Consider the following 26843-nt stretch of genomic DNA (forward strand, 5'->3'; position numbering starts at 1 on the left):
ACAACACAAAGACTTGCACAAAGGAGGAGGAAAAGAAGCTCTGAGGAAGGCTCTGTGCAAACCGAGACAAACGCCTGTGCCATCACTTTTCTGCAGAAAAGAACAGAAGCAAAAAAATGGGGAACTCTGCCAGTTAACATCCTCAACTCCTTAATGTTTTGAATACACATATCTAAACCTTCCAATTTTCCTTCTTTTGTTTATTCCAAACAAAAAAAACTGTTTCTTTGAAAACTGATTTTTTTTAAATAAACTATTTCTACTTTTCTTTGGGGAAAATAAAAGCAAAATAAAAATGTCATGGTATTCTGTTTAATACACTGCGCCACTGCCACCTATGGCTGTGGCTTTATGCCGTTTTAGCTGGGCTGGTTTGGAGCCTGTGCCAAATCCTTCACCAACTCTTTCCATTCTGACAGCCCAGGAACTCAAAGCAGCTTGAAGGTAAAAAGAACCATACCACCTACAACGGTCCAAATTTATTATGCTGACCAACGGATGAAAGTCAAAGACAGAAAATAAAAGCATTTTTTTCAATCCCCCCCTTTTTGTTTTATCCACTCCTTGAAAACACTTTGATCAAACTGAATGCTTTTCCAGACTCTGTAGGAACCTTGCTTTTTCGTGGCCTTCAACAGAACAACTTGTATTCTTAAGCTGCTGTAATTTTAGAAATAAAAAAAATAAAAAATCACGCCCCATCATGTTCATGAGGTGTGTGTCCCTAATGACGCACAGGTATTTTGCAAAGGCAGACTAATACTGTGTTGCAATTTTCAAGTTCAATTGAAAGTAGTGGTTTAAATTTGCCCAACTAAATATAACCAATCTAACACATACTTTCGGCAAAAGTCGCCAAGTTACTCCAAAACAATATAGTGCTTAAATTAATTAAATTATTACAGTACATAAAAAAATATGGAGATATCCTGATTTGCTAGACGTTAGAAAGTACATCTGCCACTTAATAATAATTGCTCATAGAAACAGAAATATCAAACTGTAATGTTAAGGATGGAATAAGTCATTGTGGTTGACGTTTCTGTGAAGCTCAGTTGTTTTCATTTCAGTGAACACAACATAAAAATACATAATTTGTGTATTACCTGCATTATGAAAAGAAATGTCAATTGGTCTCTGCAAATGAAACCTAATTTGCAAAAGTATCAAAAAAATATTCCACACTTTTTACCTAACAGTAAGCAGAATTTCTTCTTGCATGGTGAAGAACTACAAATGCTCAGCTACTCACAGTGTAATAACTACCACATCAAATTTTAAGACATATTGCACAAGTAGTCAGGACCTACAATGTCCTTCCAGCAGTTCTACACTTGAATTCTTGTAAAGTATGAAATGTCCTGTCGAGAAAGAACTCTGCTTTGTTTCTGCCACCTTCGAGAAAACAGTCTTGGTCTTTACTTTTGCCATGGTGCAACAGACTAGTTTTTCACATTTCATAATAACTTCTGCAAACGGCGATAAAAGTTCAAAGCTCTATATACCTTGTATAAGTGTTTAAAAGTGCCAATTAAGTTAATAGCTGAATTAATCAAAAGGTAGGTTGGACTTCTGTCAGTTGGAGCTGAACCAAGCAAGGTGAGGAAGTGTTTGCACAGCTTAGGATGAGGCTAATTTTAGCCAATTCATGTAAAATTCGAGCAGCATTTGCATAAAACCTGTGCTGTGACATTGCAGCGATGGAAGAATTTAAATAAGTTATAGATAGCATTCATAAAATACTGAGCATGATACTTAGGGGCTTTAGTAATCCAATACAATCTCATTGAAATAAGTGTAAAAATCTTCTCTGTTCTGATGTCTTGCAGTTTTCTAGTAACATCTTCAAATATTTACCAAGAAACACTAGTGCTTGAACCTACGTCAAGTAAAAGGTTGACTAGCTGTGTTAGAGTGATATATGTTTAACAAGCACTGTAAAACGCAAAAACATTTGGTTTTATTGAAAACTGTATATTCAAAAATGGGACAAACATAATAGCCATAGTTTGATTACTTCCTTTGTCGTGTATATAAAAATGAATTGTGTCTTAACAACATTTTGTCACATCAATGCGGGATCCAATTGCGATCAAGAAGACGAGAAAAGAAAGGCCCCAAGGCACATGTATAGAAAATAATGCTGTATTGCTAGTATAAAAGTAGCTGCCAACAAAGTCGGGAGGCTACAAGTAGACAGTAAAAGAAGTGGTGGGGGTCTGGAAAAAATAAGGCAAGGAAAAGAAAGTATAGAAGAGAGCAGATTAGTTTATGCCTGTTTGAACCCTAATCCTTTCTTCATAGTCACCAGATGACCTTCAAACCCACACAGGTACATGTGAGTCAGTGACTAAAAGCAGCCTCCCTATGGAGCTTTTACCAAGAATACAAAAAGCTTTTGAGAGAAAAAGAAACTCTGGGGGGCTTTGTACTAGGTAATTACACAATTGCAGCAATTGTGATTTGCCCAAGCATGCAACAGTACAGTTTTTTCCACTACACCCGTTAGTAAGCAAAAGAGGTGTATCAAAGGAATAGCTGCACATAACACGTGTGACAATAAGGTAAAGGCTAGAATTATGCTGTTCTTTAATTAGAACAGTAATTTGGGTGACCTTCGTGCCACTGACTTGTTCTGTCTAAACACCGCTGAGCGGCCATCGTAAATTATACTCCCTTCAAGCCAATAACCAGCTCTGAACCCATATAGCAGTTCAACTCCTATACACAGCTGGTAGCCAAGTGCCTGGCAGTTCACATCATCCCACTGTGGTCCACATTTCTCTCAATCTGTCAAATATAACCAGCTTTAAATTGCCAATTAATTACACTGTCTAATTTGCCATTTTTCCTACGCTGAATAACACTGACGTAAAAGATTAAGTCTCATGGCTGAAATAAAACATCACACGGCTTATGGGTTGAAATGCTGAGGACCACAGTTCAAGTTCAGACAATGTTCTGCTAAACACTTAATACACAATGATTACATGACCTAGCTATGGTGTTTCACACAAAAAAACCCATATTGTGCAATACAATGACAAAGCATTTGTTATGAGGGATATGAAGCAGTGCCTGTATTCAAAAGGTAGGTGGTGAAAGACTTTATGTACGTTTGTGCCTTTTCTGTTTTTTAGCGGCGTGTAACCGGTGACAACCTTCAGAAAATGCTAACAATAGTGTGTTGATTTAGACTTAGCAGGACACCCGTCAAACGTTAAGAACCTCACAAAATTTAAACAAAGGCTTCCATGACTATCGTCTGAGACTGATGGTGTACAACCATCAATTTTGTGAAATAAGACACCCAAAAATACAAAGACACTATCTAATGGAAACAAGATGCTACAAAAAGAAAAAAAAAAAAGAAATCTTCCAAATAAAAAAAAAAGCTATGCAATTAATATTTAAATAGGCATTCAATAAATTTTGGAGAAAACTGATTTGCGTTGTTTTGTTTCATTTCTTTAGGTAAGAAAACTGATTTTTATTTAGAGGAAGAAGAAGAAGTAGTCAAAAAGGGTAATCAATAGATAAAAAATACAACAGGAAATGAAGGAAATCCTGTCTTCACTTGGGATAGAGTAATGTTCCAGGCAGGAAAGATCTCAAAGGGACTGATTACTGTGCAACTGGAAAGTACTCACACTGCTTCACTTTTTCCACATTTTCACATTTGAATAATACCCTATTCAATCAATGTGGGTAAAATATTTTTGCAAAGTTATTAAAAAGGGAAAACCAAGAAATCACATTTACGCCTGTATTCACAACCTTTACTTAATACTTAGTTGATCCACCTTTGGTAGCAATTCCATCCTCCAGTCTTTTTCAATAATGCAACCAGCTTAGCTCACCTGTCTTTAGGAAGCTTGGCTCAATCTTCTTTGCAGTTCTTCTCTAGCGCCATCAGGTTGGGTGGATACGTCTGGGCAGCCATTTTCATATCCCTCCAGAGATGTTTAATGAGTTTCAACTCTGGACTCGGGCTTGGTCACTCCATAACATTTCACAGGGTGGTTATAAAGCCACTCTTTTGAGCTCTTTACCATATGCTTTGGATCGTTTTCCTGCTGAAAAAGTATCCATCCGAGGTCAAGATTCTCTGGAGTAGGTTTTGATTCAGGATGTCTTTGTACATTGCTGTATTTATATTTCCGTCTATCTTGACTAGTCTGTCAGTTCCTGCTGCAAAACATCTCCATGAAGTGATGCTGTCCCCACCTTGCTTCACTGTAGGAATGGTATGGCCCTGGTGATGAGCTGTGCCTGGTTTCCTCCAAACATGACCCAGGCATTCACACCAAAGAGTTAAATTTTTGTCACATCAGGCCCGAAAATTTTGTCTCTCATGGTTTTAAAGTCCTTCATATACCAATTGGTAAAACTACCGTACAGAGTGGCCCGATTGGTGGATTGTTCATCTGGAAGGTTCTCCTCTCTGTCCAGAGGAATGCTGGAGCTCTGTCAGAGTGACCATTGGGTTGTTGGTCACCTCTCTGATTAAGGTCGTTCTGTTCCTGATTGCTCGATTTCGACCAGCTCTGGGACGAGTCCTGCTGCTCCAAACTTCTAAATACCAATAATGAACGTAATTGAGCTCATTGGAACCTTCAAAGCAGCACAAATATTTCTGGATCCTTAGCCAGATTTGTGCCTCAAGGCAATCATGTCCCAGAGGTCTATAAACATTATTTTTTTTATTTTTTATTTCATGCTTGGTATTTGACCATTTTCAACTGTGAGGCCTTATATAGACAGGTGTGAGTTTTTCCCAAATCACGTCCAATCAGCTGCATTTACAGCAGGTGGCCTTTATTTAAGATGCAGAAACATCTCAAGGATGATCAGTGAAAACAGCTCAAATTTCATCTTTATCAACAAAGTATTAAGCAAAATGTGTTTTCTGACTTTTACATTTTTAACAAACTTGCAAAACACTCAAAAACATGTTAAATTGCCGTAACGGGCATTTGTTAGAAGATTTTTGAGGACAGATTTGTTTAATACGACCCGTAAGAAGGTTGAACTGAAAAAATGTGGAAAAAGTGAAGAACTGAATACTTTCCAGATCTACTATATTCATAGGAGACTAGAAATGATAAAAACCACATATTTAAAAATACGGTTGAAAAAATGTGTCATGTGCTGAGCTCCTGACTAATGACAGTCCCAGTACACAGTAAATTCTGAACAAGAATAAGTTAATGAAACACAAATAAGTAAAATAATTGTTTCTTTTGAATAACACTGCTGTAGAACAAAGTTCAAAGTTAGAATACAGGCAGTTTTATTACTACCTGTATTATCCAGCTGTACAACAATAAGGTAAAAGTTAAAAGCATCTTGGTTTTGAGATGATGCTCTATTTAATAAGGTGAGAGACTCAGACACAAAGTCTCACAAGTTGGCTGAGATTCTAGCAGTATATTGTAACGTTATTAATGACCCTTTGGCAAAAAGAGTGCTTGTTTTTAATCACAACTACGAAAGCCTGGTTTAAATAAAGCTATTCTGCAGAAAAGGAGCAGTAGCACACATTTTTGACAACAGTCTTATCAGTACTTGGTCATGGAATAACTTGGGTAAATACTTTACTAGAAATTTGCAAATAATTAAAAAATATAAATACTATGAATAACTACTAAAAACACTTAAAATGACTCACTTCTGCATTTTTGAAAACCCTCTTAACATGAAGGAGTTATGAAAATCTCCCTCTCTAGAGCTGAACTCAAGGATCTGGACTGAATCAAACAGTGTGACAGCAGAAGATTCACAGTTGTGCAGAGCACAGTCCATATACATTTCATTCATGACAGCATTACTCACCGTTTACTGCCTGTTGTAGTGCCTGGAGTTTCCTCTGTCTTTCCTTGATCCTGTCATATGCGGCAGGGAGTCCAGAGCCGACAGACAGGGCAGAGAAGTGATGAGGCATTCTGCCCTTCAGCTCACCAAACTCATAGTACCGATAATCCACCTCCTTGGCCACAGACAAAGGTGATTTCCGCCTCCCCACAGAATGCGTGCTTAAGACGCTGCTTCCTCTCCGGGCATCTTCCAAAGCTCCAAAACGAAGAGCTTCTGGGTCAATGTAAGCCAAGTCCACAGAGGAAGCCCAGGTCTTTCTGGGCTGACTCGGCCCTCTGTCTGTGACTTGGTAGGGTAAAGACCTGCGATCCAGCTCCACAGGCCGTCCCTTCATCTGGGGGTGCAGCGGGTGCAGATAGGGGTAAGAAAGCTGGTGCTGGAGTGAGGGGCCTCTGGGGTAAAGATCTGTGGAAGAGTCCGAGTTTGTGTGATAGTCGGACAGTGAACTGTGGGGAGCTGCACCCTCGTCTCCCTTCAGCAAGTCCTGTATCGGCAGCGAGCCCATAGATCGACTGAGGCCCCGGTTAAGAGCCGCTTGCTCCTGAGTTCTGGCTTTGTAGCGCTCCAAAACTCTGGGTGCGGCACTCCTCCCTGAGAAAGAAAATGTCGTTAACTTTTGAAGAACACAAATTAGTCACATGTTTAAAACGCTGAGTTACTCATTCTTTAAGTATCGGACAGATATAAATAAAAAAAGACAGATGTATTCACAATGAGTAATTAGCTCTGCTATTAATTACTTTACATTAATTTAAAATGTAAAACCAGTTAAATGTTCCCAATTTTTAAATCTGATATTCTAGATGACGTAAATGCAAAAACAAGGCAATAAATGTAGCAATCAGAACAACCTTGCAAACTTGCTCCAGATGTTGGTCTTATAACCTAAGCTAGAAGTCTACATGAAGATGTTCAAAAGAAGTGAACTCAGGAAAAAGTGATTATTAGCTTCCATATATTTTTCATCATTTGTGGATGGGAGCCTTTCTACGCTCCGGAATAAACGGTAGGGACGCTCAAGGCAGGTTGCTATTTTAAGTTTACTTGATTCGGACGTCTTTTTCTATCAATGGCTGTTCAGCTGCACAACTCAGATGTCACTGCCATATGGCTTTTAAGACAGTGCCTTGCCAAAGTATTCATACGTCTTCATACTGACATATTTCAAGCCCTGCTACAATTGTGCCACTCTAACAAGAATATGCAATGATCTAATCCATTCCATTATGGCTGTTTGTTTAGGGTCGCTGTCCTGCTAGAGGGTGAACCTCCATCCTAACCTCAGCACGTTTTTTTCCACTCTTGCTGGGTATTCATTTCTGTTCCTACTAGCTCTGATGCTGTTTCCGTCACCATGTTTCACTGGGAGGATGGTGTTGTTCAGTGTGATTTACAGTCTTTTCCATATTTTTCCCCTGCCTATGACCTGACTAAAAACAACTTTTTAGGACTGTATTCAACAAATTCTTTCTTCTCATCACTCCTTCATTTTAGGTCAGAACTATGGAGTACACAACTAATAATTGCCCTGTTAACAGACTGAGCAGTGGATCTCTGCAGCTTTCGGTTATCTTCTTTGCTGGTTTTCTGATTAATGCTTTTCTTATCAGTCCTAATTGCTGATGTGCCTTACTCCTATTTTCAGAAGAAAGACTGAGCATTGCTCCATGAGATGTTTAACTTTAGGAATAATGTTTCATAACCTAACTCTGCTATAAAACTTGCAGACAACTTTACTTTACTACTACTGTCCTGCCTGTGCTCTTCACAGAGACAGCTGTATTTATATTGGGACAGTTTGCTGCTCTGTAATTCGTTTTGGGGTATCAGAGCAAACGTGACAGAATACAAATGTTTGCGATACTTTTTTTATATATTAAAAACGGTGTGTGTTTCTAAGTTAAGAACCTCTGGAGAAGTTCAAGGGGTATCAAAACTTTTGTAAAGCAGACATACCGTGTCTATCTGGGCAAAAAATAAAAAATAATCTGAAACCTGAGCAGCAGCTACAACTTAAAACAACTAGGATGCAGGAGGGAGTGAACTGCTCCATTAGAAGAAAGATACTAAGGAATGGAGTGATCCTCTTTTGCATGTACTTTCCCTGGGGCTGCATTTTGTTCAACCAGACAAAGCGCTGATACAAACAGCAGACCAGCAGTTTCACTGGTGACTCAAAAATATGAATCTAATCAATATCATGCAGTGCTTACATAATCTGGAGTGCGCTCTGGCTGTCCTTTCCATGGCCTGGAGAAATGCCGGAATGCTCAAAAACCACCGAGGAGGTTCAGTCATATTTTCCTGAACTTAGTTTAAATTAGAGGTTTTGGTGTGTTATTCCTTGTAGGTCTTTTCTATTCTAAAAGTCATTCCTCAGAATATAAGTTGTGGAAGCTGCATTTATTTGCTTTGCTGCTACGAATATGTTGAGCTAAACTAAGATCTTGAAGGGAAAAATACTCCCATTCGTAACTCAATGAAAAGAAAACAGATCATGAAGTTATTAGTTTCACTCCATTAACGCCCATCTTCAGGAAAGTTATATTACAACCATCTTGCAACCATCCAAAAACGTAAAGTACAGCTTAAACTTAAAACATATCATGCGTCATACCTATCTGACTTCATAAATGGTAAGTTTTTATGGCCGACAATGCCAAATACAACAGAAGGATCAAGCAAAAAGACCTCGATTATAACTCCATATGCCACTGCAGTGTGACTTAGGCAACTCAAACGGCACAGAAGACTTTAACTGCTTTGTGTTCATAGAGTGTAAATGTAGCTCATTTTACCAGATGGCAAGCCTTTGCCTCTCAACCTCTCTCGAATCTCCTTACTCCGCTCTGGAAGAGATTCTCTATCTGTCACCAGACCATCCAGCTAAGAAAAGAAGAGTTGAAGAAACAATAAAATGATAAGATGGTAGAACTGGTGGAGAAAAATTGATCTTTTAATGACAGAGACTGAAGTGTGTACCTGAGAGAGACTGCCAAGCACCAACCGGACCAGTTTTCTAATGTAGGAGAAAGGAGGGTCACAGGTGGAGTTTCTGATGTGCTTGCTGCAGATGTCCAGCACCGTGCGTAGCGACATCCGACTCAACGTAATGTCATCAGACATGTTGAGCAGTAGGCCGTTGAGGTGTTCCCCCAGCTTCATGGGCTGCACAGGAAAACCAATGAAGAATGAAACCATTATCAAAGGCAGGGCTTTTATCTGATCTGATAGTGTAAATCACCATTCATTTTCTAAATCATCTTGTATGCATGACTAAAAGTACCTTAGATAAAAAGAGTAATCTAGAATGCATTTTAGATAATAAAAAAAAACAAAACGTAAAATTATAAGCATAACTCTAGTGACAAAAAAGTAAAAAAAAATTCTCCCAAACTGATCATAAAGGACTGTAAACCCAAAGGTCTTTATGGGAGGTAAACTCATTCTTTTGTAAAAGCAATTTATTTATCTTCAGAATCAAAGGTTTCAGTAACAACTGTTAGCTTAAAAGCTTATGACATTCACATCATCTGTGCTATAATTCTATCGTATGAAATAAGATGCAACTATTTCAGTTAAAGCAGGTATTTCATAGGATGCCTTTTCCCAGAATAAATGACACATCGGAGTAATGTTCAAATTCCTTTTCCTGATATTTTTAGTTTTACCTTGAAGGAAATAGATAGAGGGCATTCCAAGAAAACAGTTGTCATTTAGTTTAAGCAATTTGGATCAGATTACATTTAGGTAAACTAAATGGTGACAAAAGTAGACGCTACGTTTGTTTCATGACACGTGTTGCAGTTGCAATGAAGTCAACCTCAGTGCTAGTCATGGTGACTGTGGGAAGCATTTCCTCATAAATGTCGATGTGTTTCGCACCTGACTGACATGTCATGAAGATGCGGGGAAAAACCCGACCACCTTCATTTTGCAAGTACATTCCAGACAGCATTTCCAGGTAGCACTTTTTCTCGTCAAGATTAGACTTTAAGATAGCATCACGGGGGAACAAAAATAAATATTGGTACACGTTGTTATGAAGCATCTGGACTGTTTCCAAGTTTTTACTCGCTGTATTTGTGACAGTGTAATCAGGCAAGCAACAAGTTTAGGCTGGAGTTGCAAAAATATTAACCAAAGGAAATAGTACTACAATAGTTTTGCTGACAAACGGCAGATATTAGATTCTAAAGTTTTTGAAAAATAATAAAAGAGGTTTTTAAATATTGACAAAAAAGAAGCCTTTTTGGTGTTTATTTGACTTATGACGTCTACCTGACTTTGAGGGATCTGATAGTCTGCTCCCCAAAATAGTGTCATTCCCAGTGAATACATATGCATCTGTGGAGGGAAAAACAACAATTAATAAATCTATCTGTGCAAAGAAAAAAACAAAAAAACAAAAACAAAGACAAAACAATCTGGTGGAAATGGAAAAAAAAAACTTAAGAAGGTTGATGGCTGTAGACAAAAACAAGGTTCAATTTAGAAGAAGTAGGCACAACAAACAAAGAGGATTAAAGTTGAATTAATTTTCCACACACAGAACATAGATGAGGTCTTTCACGTTAAATCCCAAAATCGTTTTCCATTTTCCTGTTATTACCCTCTACTCATTGCTTTGGAGAAAAATTACTTCCCCCGAATGTTGGGCTTGGTAGAGGAAAGAATAATTCAGGGATTGCCAAAGAATGCACCGTACCCTTTGAGGTCCTTCAGGAATAGACGGAGTGCAAATTTAAAGACACACTAACACTTTCAGAAAATCTGTAAGACGAGACAGTGAGGAATTAAAGAGAGCACAGAACACCAGGTTGAAAACAGTAAAAGAAAGCTTCGGCTCTTGCAGCTGACATGTATTTACACTCAGTCTTAAAATGAAGGAAACGGATTATAACTTCTGCACTGAAATAACTCAGCTGGAGAGGCAGATCCAGCTTTGGAAAACTGACTCAGCACAAAGCTGTTTGAGGTTTGTGGGGCTGAGCCAAAGATGGGTTTTCAGTCATGCAAGCTTTCAGTTATTCTACCAGAGTGGCAGATTTGAAACAGGAGGGCTGAAGTGAGTCTTTTAACTACAGACATGAGGCGTGCTTCCTCAGAACTTTGGCTTCTGCCAACGTGTCAGTTTGGCACTTTATGTCAGGACAAGTTCAACCAAACTATGTCTACCATTTACATACACATACCACTAAAAATAGATGCACAACTGACAGTCATTTACAGCTAGGCCTGTCACGCTAACAAATTTTGCTGGATGATTGATTAATTGTCTAAAAAATTATTGCAATAAACAATTATATTGTTTCAATAATGCACGCGATTTCCTGCCATAGAAATATACACTTTATTTTCAAAAGAACACATAACACTGGAACTGATAAACGAAATAAAACAACCTAAAAGAAAAATAAAATGGATTCTCAGTCTCCATTAACAAAAAACATACTTGAATAAAAACTAAACAACATAAAGCCAAAGTGGAAATAAATACTGCATTCAACCAAAAACGTGCAGATTATTAAGTCTGTATACTATATTGCCCTATTTTTTGCCCCTATTTTCTCCTTATGACAATCTTAGACCGTTGGCCGATCTAAGATTGTCACTGGTGATTTCGTAACCGATCATCATGTAATGTGATTTGGATCGTCGTGGCCGCTCCAATCTAAATCAGGGGTTTTCCCCGACTGGGAGCTTAACGCAGTCTGTTGAATGTGGCAGGTAGCCAATCAGAAAGCGCTTATTCTCCTCTGCGCTTTCTGAGGAGAAATTACGAGGGGAATCCCAAACAGCTGACACGGTGCAACCCAAAATCCAGCGGACATTGGAGATGAAAAAAAAAAAAAAAAAAAAAAAAAAAAAAAAAAAAAAAAAACTGACAGTCATTTACAGCTAGGCCTGTCACGCTAACAAATTTTGCTGGATGATTGATTAATTGTCTAAAAAATTATTGCAATAAACAATTATATTGTTTCAATAATGCACGCGATTTCCTGCCATAGAAATATACACTTTATTTTCAAAAGAACACATAACACTGGAACTGATAAACGAAATAAAACAACCTAAAAGAAAAATAAAATGGATTCTCAGTCTCCATTAACAAAAAACATACTTGAATAAAAACTAAACAACATAAAGCCAAAGTGGAAATAAATACTGCATTCAACCAAAAACGTGCAGATTATTAAGTCTGTATACTATATTGCCCTATTTTTTGCCCCTATTTTCTCCTTATGACAATCTTAGACCGTTGGCCGATCTAAGATTGTCACTGGTGATTTCGTAACCGATCATCATGTAATGTGATTTGGATCGTCGTGGCCGCTCCAATCTAAATCAGGGGTTTTCCCCGACTGGGAGCTTAACGCAGTCTGTTGAATGTGGCAGGTAGCCAATCAGAAAGCGCTTATTAGGGGCATGCCATAGCAATGCATAAGGAGAGCAGTACTGACTTGCGAAGCAAGTCAGTACTGCCTCCATGCATTGCATGGCAGGCACCTATTGTTCTACACCCAATAGAACGCCTCTTTATTATTTATTATTCTTCCATCACCGTTAATGCGGCTCGTACCGCTGCGTGCCCACCCACAAAAGTGGTATCAAATCGTGCGGCTCGAGGCCGGCATTATTGCTATTATTTTTATTGGGGATCGGAGTTAAAATGATTACATAAATTAATAAAAACGAAAAAATTTGAGATTTTGTGTCTCACAGAATCAGTAATCTTTCTCTATGAAACACACACACAGGACTGTTTATGGCTGACTCAAAAACCCTTTTTAAATCCCCCTCACAGGCATAAATATCGCCCTATTGGTCTGAAAGTTGGTCATAACATAGATACACATGCATGCTCATGTACAATGTTACAAAAATTTGCTAGGGCTTATGCTTTTTGTCAGGGTCCTTCAGACTGACGCCTGGTGTCTCCCAAGTATAGAAACTGTGTCTGAAGAGGATTTCCCGCTCTTTGGCTCTCACAGCTGCAGGGATTAATTACCATAGCAACAGAAGAACACAGTGTCTGGAACTGCAGCTCCCCAGGACTGCACTGTAGGGTTTACTGGTATTTACAACTGCTTGTGTTTTCAGCATTATACTACTGATTCAAGACTATAACCATTACACATATGTCCCCCATGTTAAAATCTGACATAAATAAGAAAAATAGTTGATTAAAAGTCTATGGACAGAAAATAACGTCGCTGCTCCTTAAGGAACCAGCGGCACAGACGCAGCGCCTGCGATGCTACAGATCACAAACCTGACAGAGAGAGCAGAAGAGGATTCGTAGGAAAGAGCGGTGATGCTCAGCAAGGCAGGTCATTAGCATTTGTACAAAAGTTAGCATTTCACTGTCTATGACTAGTGCACTAGCACTTTTACCTAAAGTTAGCTTTTACCTAATTTTCTCATTAATTAGACATGTTTAGTATACTGAATAGAGTAGTAAAATTAAAACAACATGGTCGTGTTGCTCCACATGCTACTGCCAGCATTTAAGCTAACATTAGCATATTGGCTAATTTTAGCTTATGCATCAATTCTAACATAATGAATGGTACAACTACAGTTTATTAAACATGCTTCTGCCTCTCCACAGGTTATTGACTACGTTGCAGCTTTCTTTAGCATTAATGCTAATTTTTAACATCATAGCGCTGCGTCAAAGCCGACGGGCACACTTTGGCATGCCCCTTTAAAATTTCTGCAGGAATTTTCTAGTTCTCCTCTGCGCTTTCTGAGGAGAAATTACGAGGGGAATCCCAAACAGCTGACACGGTGCAACCCAAAATCCAGCGGACATTGGAGATGATATGTGAAAAAAAACATTAATATTTATTCAACATTTTATGCAAAGAATATAGTAATGAAAAGGGGAGGAGTTGGAGCCAAATTGCTACCTCAGTTGATAAACCCGGTAAGTTTTCAGCTGCTCTTCGTTAACGTGACATAAATAGGTTATAATAATTTTCATTCAGTCAGGACTTTACGCTGACTCTAGCCACATGCATCACAGGTAGATTCTAGTAAAGCATTGATTAATGCCTGGTTTTAAAATTAGTTAACTGGACTTGTAGCCGTTATTTTGTGCCCATGTGGTTGGACACCACACGGCACAACGAACCCGATCGAACCGTTATACCAGGATTTCTGTCTGCTAATGTGTCTCTCAGGTTTTGAAAATGGGCCGACAATCCAACATCTCATGTCGTGTGCGCTGGACATTAGACTAAGGAAATGAGGAAGGGAGGGTCAGTGGAGAGTACCGGAGTTTAGCCTTTTTTCATTCAGCGTCATCAACAGAAAGAAAAACGACAGGAAGAGACGATAAAGCTGATAATTAAAATGAGGTCGATAGGTTTATCGTACGATTAGCTGATTTATCGTTTATCGCGACAGGCCTATTTACAGCTTTGCTTTCTGTTGACAAACGCTAGAGTTAATTTACATTTTAAATCCACATCATTGCCGGCTCAGAGGTCAAAGAAAGAATGAGATGTTCCAGCTCTCTCTTTAAAGAGTTACCACATTTCTTTTAAAAAATGTTGAGTCCTTTATAAGACCAATTTTCTCACTAAAAGTCTAAACACACTAACTTGAGCAAATTAAATTGGTAGCTTTATATATGACATTTAAGTCAAGTACTTTTATACCTAGATTACCAAATTTAAAACCCTTCTTCCAGTGAACAGTAACTACAGGTTTCTGCCAATAGCTGAAATCCCCATTTCTATAACAAACCTTATTACATATGACCTTTTATAAGAAAAGTGAATAAAGTAACAAACGTTTTTATTATAAATGCCTAAAATATATATTGAGAACAGTTCAGTAGCAGCTGGCTTAGAGTGAAAAAAGGATTAACACAATATGCAACAAATTAACAAGCATATAAAATTAAGACAGAAGATATATATAAAGATATTTGATGAAACAAAACAAATACAATACAGTGGGGAAAATAAGTATTTAGTCAGTCACCAATTGTGCAAGTTCTCCCACTTAAAAAGATGAGAGAGGCCTGTAATTGACATCATAGGTAGACCTCAACTATGAGAGACAAAATGTGAAAAAAAATTTGAGAAAATCATTTTGTCTGAATTTTAAAGAATTTATTTGCAAATAATGGTGGAAAATAAGTATTTGGTCAATAACAAAAGTTAATCTCAATACTTTGTTGTATATCCTTTGTTGGCAATGACAGAGGTCAAACGTTTTCTGTAAGTCTTCACAAGGTTGGCACACACTGTTGCTGGTATGTTGGCCCATTCCTCCATGCAGATCTCCTCTAGAGCAGTGATGTTTTGGGGCTGTCGGCGGGCAACACGGACTTTCAACTCCCTCCAAAGGTTTTCGATGGGGTTGAGATCGGGAGACTGGCTAGGCCACTCCAGGACTTTGAAATGTTTCTTACGAAGCCACTCCTTTGTTGCCCTGGCAGTGTGCTTGGGATCATTGTCATGCTGAAAGACCCAGCCACGTTTCATCTTCATTGCCCTTGCTGATGGAAGGAGGTTTGCACCCAAAATCTCACAATACATGGCCCCATTCATTCTTTCATGTACACGGATCAGTCGTCCTGGTCCCTTTGAAGAGAAACAGCCCCAAAGCATGATGTTGCCACCCCCATGCTTCACAGTTGGTATGGTGTTCTTTGGATGCAACTCCGCATTCACTTTCCTCCAAACACGACGAGTTGTGTTTTTACCAAATAGTTCTACTTTGGTTTCATCTGACCATATGACATTCTCCCAATACTCTTCTGGAACATCCAAATGCTCTCTAGCAAACTTCAGACGTGCCTGGATATGGACTGGCTTAAGCAGGGGGACACGTCTGGCACTGCAAGATCTGAGTCCCTGGCGTCGTAGTGTGTTGCTGATGGTAGCCTTTGTAACATTGGTCCCAGCTTTCTGCAGGTCATTCGCTAGATTCCCCCTTGTGGTTCTGGGATTTTTCCTCACCGTTCTTGTGATCATTCTGACCCCATGGGCTGAGATCTTGCGTGGAGCCCCAGATCGAGGGAGATTAGTAGTGGTCTTGTAGGTCTTCCATTTTCTGATTATTGCTCCCACAGTAGATTTCTTCACACCAAGCTGCTTGCCTATTGCAGATTCAGTCTTCCCAGCCTGGTGCAGGTCTACAATTCGGTTTCTGGTGTCCTCCGACAGCTCTTTCGTCTTCACCATAGTGGAGTTTGGAGTGTGAGTGTTTGAGGTTGTGGGCAGGTGTCTTTTATACTGTTAACGACTTCAAACTGGTGCCATTAATACAGGTAATGAGTGGTGGAAAGAGGAGCCTCTTAAAAAAGAAGTTACAGGTCTGTGACAGCCAGAAATCTTGCTTGTTTGTAGGTGACCAAATACTTATTTTCCACCATTATTTGCAAATAAATTCTTTAAAATTCAGACAAAATGATTTTCTCAAATTTTTTTTCACATTTTGTCTCTCATAGTTGAGGTCTACCTATGATGTCAATTACAGGCCTCTCTCATCTTTTTAAGTGGGAGAACTTGCACAATTGGTGACGGACTAAATACTTATTTTCCCCACTGTACCTAAAATTGAAATTTCCCTGACTTTAAAAGCTGGCGGAATCATGTTTTAAATCCTACAACTGCATAGGATTCCTCTGACTTAAGGCACGAGGAATCACCAGGTAACCGGAATCAGCCAGCATCTGACTGGCTTAACGGATCCTGCCAGTCAGATGCACAAAATTCCCATCGTTTTTCGAATCAGCAAAACCATTAATGACAACACGCCTTGAAGTGGAAGTTGTTACTGAGTATTTACTAAATTCAATATCTGTAATGTTTTTAATGAATAAAGTAAAAGGAAAGAACAAAGATGCTGGAGGCTGTTTAAAAAGAAACCATATTTTCTACAGAGGTATGGTGGCCATTGAATTATGTTACTACTTAACTCTTGTGCGTGCGAAGACTGAGGCAAATGTAGAGAACTGTGGCAAATGATTCAAGTTTTATGGGTGTGGGTGTCGGTTGGACCCCATTTCTAAACACAAGGCTTAAAGGAGGAAAACGTTCAGCAGATAACAGAACAATGAAAACTTCACAGCAGCGTTGCTCCGTTTCATCCTTTTAAGCTTTCAACATTCATGAATTATGCAAGATTTGGAAATGTCGGGAATCTCTCAAGAATCTTTGTCCTCAAGGTAAAAGAGAATGACATGGCCCAGAAAGCTTCGATTGGTACATCTCTGCTCTGGTTGATTTAAGGGAGAGCACCAAAGACCTTGGCTAGAAATACATCAAGACAAAGATATAACAAAGAATGTTAAATGTTTCTGTCCCAGTGTGAATGATCTAAGCATGAAATACCTTTTCAATGTCAGAAACTGAATTCAAGGGGTTTCCTTCCATGACCTCTGGGGCTGTGAAAGCTCTTAAGTCCTCCTGGGTGACATACTCGTCTGTAAATGAAATGTTGCCAGAGGGCATAAGCAGGAGGGACCAGGGTGAGATGATGAAGCCCATGGCTGCTGGGTCTGGAGATGGAAACAGACAATTCAAAACATGAACATGGATATAAGACAGAAAGGGAACTTGGCTTTCTTCAGATAAACTTTTAGATGGTGCCAAACAAGCTCAGAGACCCACAGCATTAAAAACAATGTTCTAGAACTCAATGTTAGTATCATATTCTGTCCAGACATTTAAAGCCCAAATGCCTCACACTTAGACATATCCAACCACAGAGACCGTTTCTTGCAAATGGCTTTGGCCTTTATGGATGTCCGAGCAGACTGAAGTAAACACAAACACATGTTGCTTTCCTGGCCTGCATTTAAAAAAAAGAATTAAAAAATAAAATAAAATCTTGAAGCATGGAAGCAAAAAGGAATGACTACACAGCACAATTCTCTTTTCCTACGAAGCCACAGGCAGTGCTTTGGTTAGAGACCGTTTTAAAAATATACAGAGGAATGCTTGAGCAGTGCTGCAAAATTCTTTTCTTCAACTCATACTTTAGTCTGAGAAGAGCAGAGGAAAAGGGGAGCTCGATCTGAAGAACTGGGGGGGGGGATTGCTTTCAAAAGCTGGAATTTACTAAGTAAATATAGGTTTCCTGTTTAAAACCCATCTGATCATTCAAAGATCTTACTGTATATTTGACATGGGCAAGTATCAAATACAAAGATTTTCTGAGAAAGTAATCATGATTTTTGATAAATTATCATGATAATTGTGATAAAAATATGCCGTTGCTGTTTGACGAGCAACTAAAGTATTACTGACAGGAAGCGATTCTGAATCGCCGCTCTATAAAATTGAGTCTTCACACATTCTAGGTCATTTTTACTGCTACGCTGACAAGCAACAGCGCATCTGGAGAGTAATTATAGATCTGAACAGACTTTCAGTGCCCTACAAAAGTATTCACACCCCTAGAGTTTCTACACAGCGCAACCACACAATAAAACATTTCTATGTGTTTTATTGGGATTTTATAGACCTTTTGCACAACTGTAAAGCTGATGGACTAAAATTAAACTTCTTGGTCTGCATGCAAAATAGTCCATGTGATGGAAGGCACACAGACTGTCCACACTGTGTACACAGAGGTAGAAGCATTATGCTATGGGGATCCATTTTATTAGCTGGGAAATCACTATATACATGGAAATCCTGGAGGAAAACTCGCTAGAACTTACGAGACAAAAATCATAAAGCAAAAGTTTATAATATTCATGTAACGAGTTGATCCAGGCATAAATTCACATGGAAATCTGTAGAAATAACAGAAAACTTGAATTTTTTATTTTTTTTGCAAAGAAGCACAGAGCTGACAAAAACAAAACCTGAAAGTCTTTCAGCTTTGATTGCAGTAAAAAGGTGTGTGTATATTTTTCAAACTATGATTGTCCTCCTTCTGTCACATAAAATACATGACATTTGTGGTTTGCATGTGACAAAGCGTAAAATTGCAAAAGACATAAGTGGCTTTGGGGCTGCACAGTGGCACAGTTGGTAGAGCTGTTGCCTTGCAGCAAGAAGGTTCTGGGTTCGATTCCAAGGTCTTTCTGCATGGAATTTGCATGTTCTCCCTGTGCATGTGTGGGTTTTCTCCGGGTACTCTGGTTTCCTCACACAGTCCAAAAAAAACATGACTGTCAGGTTAATTGGTCTCTCCAAATTGCCCCTACGTGTGAGTGTGTGTGTGCATGGTTGTTTGTCCTGTTTGTCTCTGTGCTGCCCTGTGATAGACTGGCGACCTGTCCTACTGTAAGAACACTCAAGCAGACAAATGTGACCACATACTCCAACAAAACATGGAAGCGAACCGGGAAAATCCTTTCACTAATCAGACAAACTCGTATCAATTACTAAAAAAAAATCCTTCTTACTACTAAGTAAATATAGGTTTCCTGTAGCCACTGTAGTTTGCACATGAAAAATCAACAGATGAAAAGAAAACAGAAGAAAGGCTCAATTTAAAGTTAGAATATTTGTCATTAATAAGACATTCTTTTTCCAAACAGACTTTACATAGTTCAGTAGCTATAATTACTGGGTCCAACATCTGCTATTCAAATTTTAGCTTCACTCAGCAGTCTAAAGCTCCACACACCAGCAGCCACAAGTTACACATTACAACTACACACTGAAAGGATAAAATTGTGCTTTAAATACAATGGAGAATGCTGCAAATGTAAGACAAAATAATGAAGAAAACCTTCAAGTGTACAGCTTTGCTCTTTGGTTTATGTAAGAAGCCTTCACAAAGACACTATTCAAGATCATTTCTGCAAAATCCCTTCATCATAAATGTGACCTCGGCTGCTGAGGAATATTTGGAAGCGTTCACTGATAAGGAAGCTTTTCTGCAGCATGATAGGATATGCATCACCAAGCTTCACTAAGCAAAACCAGAAAGTGAAGTCAAGCTGGTTTTCCCCAGAAACAGAGACTTGGATACAAGTTAATGCTTAGTGGAAAATTTTAATGGTCAACTGTTTAGACAATACTTTCAGTTTGTGTAATCAGGTGTACTGGAATGATGAGTGAAACCAGGAGCCCCCAAAGTGACAATCCAGGTCAAGATTTCTGCAGGCTCGCATCCTCTTTAGCGTCTCTAAAGTTAAACTTGCCTCAGTCACCCACCGCTTGAGTTTTCCCAAAAAAACAAAGTGTTCTGGAAGCTGAAACCTTATCTGCCTGTGCCGCCAAGGATAACTAAGATAGCTTCATGGCAGTGACAAAAAAGATTAAAATGCCCAGGGCTACCTCACAGTCTACCAGGCATTAAAAATGAGCAAATGAAGCCATCAGAATAAAATAAATAACATAAAAAACATGACAAGTAAGGTTGGATTTTCTGTTTTTGATTTCATTTAAAGAAAGAAGGACAAAGATTTACTAGCTTTGCTTCAGTAGCAGTATAAAACTTTCAGAAAAAGGCTTTTCAGTGTTATTTTTTCTTTACAAGTAATTATGCATGAAAAACAAAGTTGGCCGACACAACAGAAAGAAATGAGGAAAAAAAAAATTGTCTTTGCACATCATACCTTTGTTAAAAAGTTCTTGGAGGCTTTCTGCACTCTGACTGAGCAGCGCCCATACCTCCTCCTCCTGGAGCGGCCCCCCTCGAACTTCCAGGGCTTCTGCCAGAGACACATGCATCTTCCCTGCACAGGTAGCGAAACACACAGTTATCACCTACAAACACATCAACACAAACATTCTTCAACTTGCACAGTTTTTGTCTTCTCGTTTAAAATTCTATTGATTACTTTCTTTCTTCCAAGTTAGTTGACATTTTGTCCTGTTACCTTAAGAAGCAGCACCAAGCAGAAAAAAATATATAATTTTGACTTTTGCCTTGTTCGAAGAAAAGGAAAACCCCTCAGAGCATTGGGAAGGAAACCTCGAAGCAGATCAGCGCAGCACAGAAAATGCAAAGGCAGCACCTCCGAGTCACAGTTCTGTTCATGTCAGCAACTATGGCCTCTGGAAAATCCTTTTTGAAGTTTTCTTGTTTTATTGCCTTACAACCATAAATTAAAATCAATTTTCAAGAGGTTTCCTTTAAGCAAGTGATCAACACATCCCTCCAACTCTTAAAGTCTAAACTTTACTGGTAAAGGCACCAATCAATATTACTCTGAGTTCAGAAAACTTGGGTATATTAATGTGTAAATGTTTACACATTTATGCATATATTGTCCTTTATATTTTATAATCTGAAGTTCATCTGTGCCACTGAGGTGCTGCAGATAAGACAAAGATCGGTTGCATGCTTAAAATAAACCTGATCAGGTCATATAAATGACTTTTTTTTTACTGCGATCTTAAAGTTGTTTTTTGCTGTCTTATGTAAACTTCTGTTTTCCGATTACATGTTGTAAAACCTGAAACTGGGTCAGGCTCAGAACAAAACCAGTCCCTCAACGGCTGATAAAACAAAACATTTCACTGTTACATTAGGAAACTCAACATGCCTTTAATTTATTTGTATGGTAATCCAACCAATGCCCCTCACCCCCATTTAAAACAGGATGTGTGTGCTTCGCTCTATGTCCCAGTCACGTCATTCACGCAGGGATGTGAATGAGATAAAAGACGCATGCAAAGTTGTTCCCGATGTGTCACAGTTTCTGTCTGTACTCCAGCCGCTGCTCTGCAGTGGTGACAATGGTTTCTAATCTTCCTAATTCATCAATGGCATGACACCAATGTAAGCAAACCAGTTTTGCAAACAGGCTGTGCAGAAACTATTTGAGCCACGGTAAAGTTGCACATCCGAAGGAACAAATACAATTTTTTTTACATCTAATGGGTCACACAAGCATAAAAAGCCCAAACTGTAAATCAACGCTGTGAACAGCATTGTTGGAATTTTCTGTCAGATTAAGATGTAAATGTCAGGCTTGTTCCTAAAGAGGACACCCCTGTTCTAAACCAATCTTCTGAGCGCTACATGGATATTGGTTTGTAAAACCCCAAAATCAACTTACTTTTTAAGTTTCAGAGTCTAATATAAAGAGTAAAAAGGTCAGAGGTCAGCAAAGCTAAAGTGTCAAGTAGTTATGTGAACATGCACTGTATGTAGGTGAACAGATAAAAAAAAAATCGGACCCGCTTTGAGATCTCCAAGGACCGTAAATGTCTCCAAAAATGTCATGAAAATCCATCAAATCATTGCACACATACTTCAGTCTATTCAGTCTAGCTCAAACAATCCCTGCCGTCTCCTGAAAATCCATCACAAAGTGAGGCGCTCAAACACTTTTTCTGCATTCAACACTACTGCCTAAATGTGCGCATATCATTTATCCAGAAATCCTTGCCGTAAACTGGGCCAGTAAACTAATTAGTCACATTTTTTTCCTGTTTTGTTTTGCTTTTCTGAAAGCAATATGTGAAACAATGTTCTATGAATTGGAGTTTTCAGAAGAGAGCTAATGAGTAAACCTGTCACGAGCCGAAATGTTTATGCAGGAATGCAGGTTAACCATTCTAGTAAATGGGAGGCGTGAAGCTTGAGGACAAGTGGGATACACCAACCATACTTCATTACCCATGAGAAAGGGGAGAGCGGGTGCTGTGAGGGCTGATTGTTTTGTGACCCTTGTTATTTCAGCAGAGACCTACAGTGGAATGTTTTTTATCCGTGCTGAGACCGCCGTACAGGCCAACTACTCTCATTGGTTCTGCTCATTACGGAGGGTGTTCGGCAATCTAAAAGCAGAAAGCCCTCACCACCGAAGAGCCTCTTGCTCTTTCAGGTTTGCCAACTATCTGGATTTTTTTGTTCCCGGGTCTCTCTGTATATTAAAACATCTTGCCTTCAAAACAAACAAGAAAAAACACCAACTAAAGATCAGACTACTGCTGTTGCTGGTTAGAGTTTCAGAGTTTTCACATCCCAAGGATTTTAAAGAAATAAGCCTGGGAACGTGACAGATCTTTACTCGGCACTTCCACCCACTTTCCTGTGTGTGACAGGAACCCATTGGAGTTACAACCCATTGGATGGATTTGAAAACAGTTTCCTAAAAATGTCCTTCGACTTCATAGTGCTACATAAGTCAATTATTCAGTTTGTCCTTTCAAGAAACAGAAAAAAAAATCCCCTCCATTAAAACTCTTAAAAGAGACAAGCCCACAGAAGTTACATGAGATTCAGCTTTTAATTTTGGGAAATGCAGCATACATGCCATGAGAATGAATTTGATAATATCGTCCAAAAGTCAGAACTGTACTCTGAGCTGACAAGCGCATGTGGAGGGAAAAAGCAGAAGCAGTGAAGTGTGCCAACAGAGAGGTTAAAAAAAATTTCCTAAGGTTATTCTTGCCAGTAAAATTCAGAAACAAATTTAAAATGAACTATTACCATTAGTTCCAACTACTCTATTCTTAGAATTAGAAAGACCGTGGGCACACGTGGCCTTCATAAGGTTGTAATCTTAGCCAACATTTCTGGGAGATGTATAGGGGTAATATTTCATATTCATACCAAATCAAAAGCATGTTGAACATTACTGAACTACTGAAATGGGAACACAGGACTAGTATATCTATCATGCAACCTAGTAATTCTGAAGCAGAGCCACATCTGGAATGTCCACTGACAATTACAGTGAAGTGATGTTGTGTATATATGCATTGTAGTCTTTTCTTGGAATAAAATTCAAAGACAGTCACTTTGGGTAAATTGAAGAAGGGCATCATAATGTTCACAGGGGCGATTCGCCTTCTTCACAATTTTGGGTAAGAAATGTTAACATCACAACGGAGCAGCACAAAGAAATGCAAACATAATCGGGTAATACAAATTATGTGACACTGAAATTAAATCTTATAATTTATAATATTTGATATAAAAACTGTATATTCCGTGATGCATCATAGTATCAAACACAAAGATTTGTATGAGCTCTCTCTCTCTCTCTCTCTCTCTCTCTCTCTCTCTCTCTCTCTCTCTCTCTCTCTCTCTCTCTCTCTTCTCTCTCTCTCTCTCTCTCTCTCTCTCTCTCTCTCTCTCTCTCTCTCTCTCTCTCTCTCTCTCTCTCTCTCTCTCTCTCTCTCTCTCTCATATATATCACCCATACCCAAATAATATCCCACGACTTTGGTTCTGATCCGTGTCTCAGCCAGCTGATTGACATAAAATATTATTTGTAAAATGAGACTTTTTTAGATATTACAGTGGGCACAAAGCAACCGGTGCGAACCATAGGCCTGGTATAGTGACTGTTGTGACAGAGGGTTTCTTTATGTACTCAAAAGAGGGACAAAATGACCACAATCCATTTGTCATATTGCAGCTCTAGATTTGCATAGGAATATTGTTACATAAAAGCAACAAGTGTATCAATTTTGTTATTTTTTTTTATAGCCTCGGCAACACGAGTCAAGATAGCAGCAAAACCTTCAGATTTTTCAACAAATAGCTGGCTAAAAGAAATTAAGTCTCTCTATGATTATAATCCCTTGCAAAAGCAAACAAATGAGATGCAATGCATTATTGTGTTGGTTCCTCAAATACTATTTTCACCACATCTACCGAAGTGTGTGTTAATTGCAGTAAGAGTTTTAGTTTTAATGTATATTAGCTTTTTTATAGATCCGAGTAAAAGGCAAATCTCAAACATGTCTCTTTATCTAGTTGCTTGTGTCTGATGTGGCATCATAAAACAAAACAACTGGATGTTGCTGAGATGAAAAATCAACGTTACAAAATGTGGTTTATCAAGCTGTGGGCATTTCAGATTATTTACAAGGTCTGTTATTCAGAGTAAAAAAGGCTTGCGAGTATCAACTGAGAAGATATGAGCATTATTATAAGTCAATAAAAATAGGGGTAAAATGACAACACACACATCATCAAATACAACCAAGATGTTTTCTAATGTTTGTATGCTTTTACTATTATTTTTTGTTAATTAGTTTGGAGTTGGATCAGTTAGGACATTTCTTTAGTTAAAAAAGATTTATGGTTTTCTTTTAAATTTGCACAGCCAATTCTGACTTTGACCCTTTTTTAAAAACCACTACATCAAAAGGAGCAAAAACATGTGCAAAATATTTCTGATGACAAAAAAACAACCACAATGTGATCACAAAATTGTCATATTTATATGTCAGAAGATCTTCCACTAATATTTGTCTAATTTTTATTAAACTAAAAGAGCAATTGGTGTGTTTAGACCAGGATGTGGTGGAAGTTTTAAAAATGTATATGTAATTAACAACAAAAAACACACACACACTCCATGATCAGAGCTGTAGCCAATTAGAGGAACCTCTTGCTTAAAGTCAAGAATAATTTAGCTCTGCATACATTAAGTTCTTTCTTACTCTAATATTATGTTACAAAAATAAAATTGTAACACAATATAACACCCAGCTGGGTGTTATGTGTTTCATGTGAACAAAACAGCAGTAGGGATTTAGCATCAGCAGTGACTCACCTAAATAAAAGGGAAAACCCAGTGGTTAGTTCACATTCTTTGTGATCTACATACCATCTACAGCATTAGCGGATGTACTTTTCCAGATTACACAAAACACAGGCCAATACAGCCATGAACATTGCACATTCTAGCTGGGGGGGGCGGGGTTGTTTTCCTTCTTCACAATCCAGTGAGCTCCACTCAGTGTTTTTGTTTTTCAGTGAAGCCTGTCTTGAAGTGCTATGACTATTTCCTTGGTTATCAGCCCAACTCTGGACCAACAGTCCTCATTTCTCATTTTGGTCTGGACCTCATCTGTTCCATTTCTGTTAATCACAGGGTTGCTATGAGAACTGTGACATGGAGAGCATTCTTTTTTCTTTCTTTTTTTTAAAAGCAAAACTTCACTCTAGCCTGCCTTCTGCCCGACACAAAAACCCTACCCTTTAACTATTTTGCTCATTTTTTCCTATGAATGATGCTCACATCTCCTTCTCCATGACAGCTTAGATGAGAATGTTCACCCAGCCTCAAGAGTCTTCTTTAGCTTAGCTTTCCTTGACCTTTCACTTTGACTTAACTTCAGTATACTTCGATGTTAATGAAGGGGGAGGGGGTCTAAACTACCTTCTCACATGCCAATCCATAAAACCTTTAATCAATAATGACTATATGGCTCTAAATGCTTTGGTAACAGGGAGAGCCAAGCTACACAAGTGATAGATGTTTGAAACAGTTACATGGCATGTTATTTTTATAGTAGTATTCCCTCCCTCCCAATTAAAATGCTTTTACCTTAGTGATGTGGGACAGCCAAAAATATACACATAAGCTTAATATAACGTTGCATTTAACAAAAAACAAAGTGATTCTAACAATCTAAAGGATAGTAGACAAGCTACCTGCCTAGTCAACGCACTGAAGAAAGACTTAAGTCTCACTCCAGCTGACTCAATCCTTCAAGTTTCACAGCTGGGCTAAAGTTAGCCAAAACACATGTAAATAAAATAGAGAGAAAATTAAGTGAGTTTAAAATTAAGCTTACCAGGAAAGAAGAGTTAGACAATTAATTCAGGGGTAAATGTTCGTACTCCGACGAAGCTACGAGTCCGCACACAAACTGCACCAGACGCCATCCCATCCACAAAGCAACATCTTGGATTGTAGTTAACTACACGGCGAAGAAGACAGGCAACAGGTCATGCTACTCATTCCACTTTAATGGTCCTCTACGTGGAATAAACTTCAGCCAAAAGTAAAAGTAAAAAAATAAAATAAAAAATGTTACATTAAAATATTTTTCTATTTCTTTGGGAATCCAGTCTATTCGCTTCGGCACAGTTACGAGCTCTCCTCCAGCGAAACAAAGTTACCATTTCTGCGGAGCAGCGGAATAAGCCCTCCCTCTGCCAGCTTAGCGTGGGCTGACTGGGAGTAACCGGACACCTAAAACTGGCCGCTGATTGGCTCGCTCCTGGGGGACTGTCATTTTAACCACTGCCATGGCAACACACAACCAGGAGGGAAACGT

At 38.7% G+C, this 26843-nt stretch overlaps 1 protein-coding gene across 6 annotated transcripts in view; it reads right to left on the reverse strand.

The window, feature by feature from the left end:
* ptpn13 (protein tyrosine phosphatase non-receptor type 13) overlaps positions 1-26843 on the reverse strand; it is a 51124-nt gene extending 24281 nt beyond the window's left edge. For 3 of the 6 annotated variants that reach the window (XM_081613420.1, XM_008424542.3, XM_017307985.2), the window contains exons 1-7: positions 26358-26841; positions 20423-20542; positions 17235-17401; positions 10159-10224; positions 8860-9045; positions 8676-8763; positions 5836-6468 (exon numbers count right to left, since the gene is read on the reverse strand). In XM_081613420.1, coding sequence (XP_081469546.1) covers positions 5836-6468; positions 8676-8763; positions 8860-9045; positions 10159-10224; positions 17235-17401; positions 20423-20537 — 1255 coding nt within the window. In that variant the 5' untranslated portion in view covers positions 20538-20542; positions 26358-26841. Of the gene's footprint in view, positions 1-5835; positions 6469-8675; positions 8764-8859; positions 9046-10158; positions 10225-17234; positions 17402-20422; positions 20543-26357 lie in introns of all 6 variants that reach the window. The other 3 variants (XM_017307986.2, XM_017307988.2, XM_017307987.2) reach the window with 3 other exon arrangements.

The sequence above is a fragment of the Poecilia reticulata genome, chromosome 12, assembly GCF_904066995.2.
Source record: "Poecilia reticulata chromosome 12, P_reticulata-male-v2, whole genome shotgun sequence".
NCBI lineage: Eukaryota > Metazoa > Chordata > Actinopteri > Cyprinodontiformes > Poeciliidae > Poecilia > Poecilia reticulata.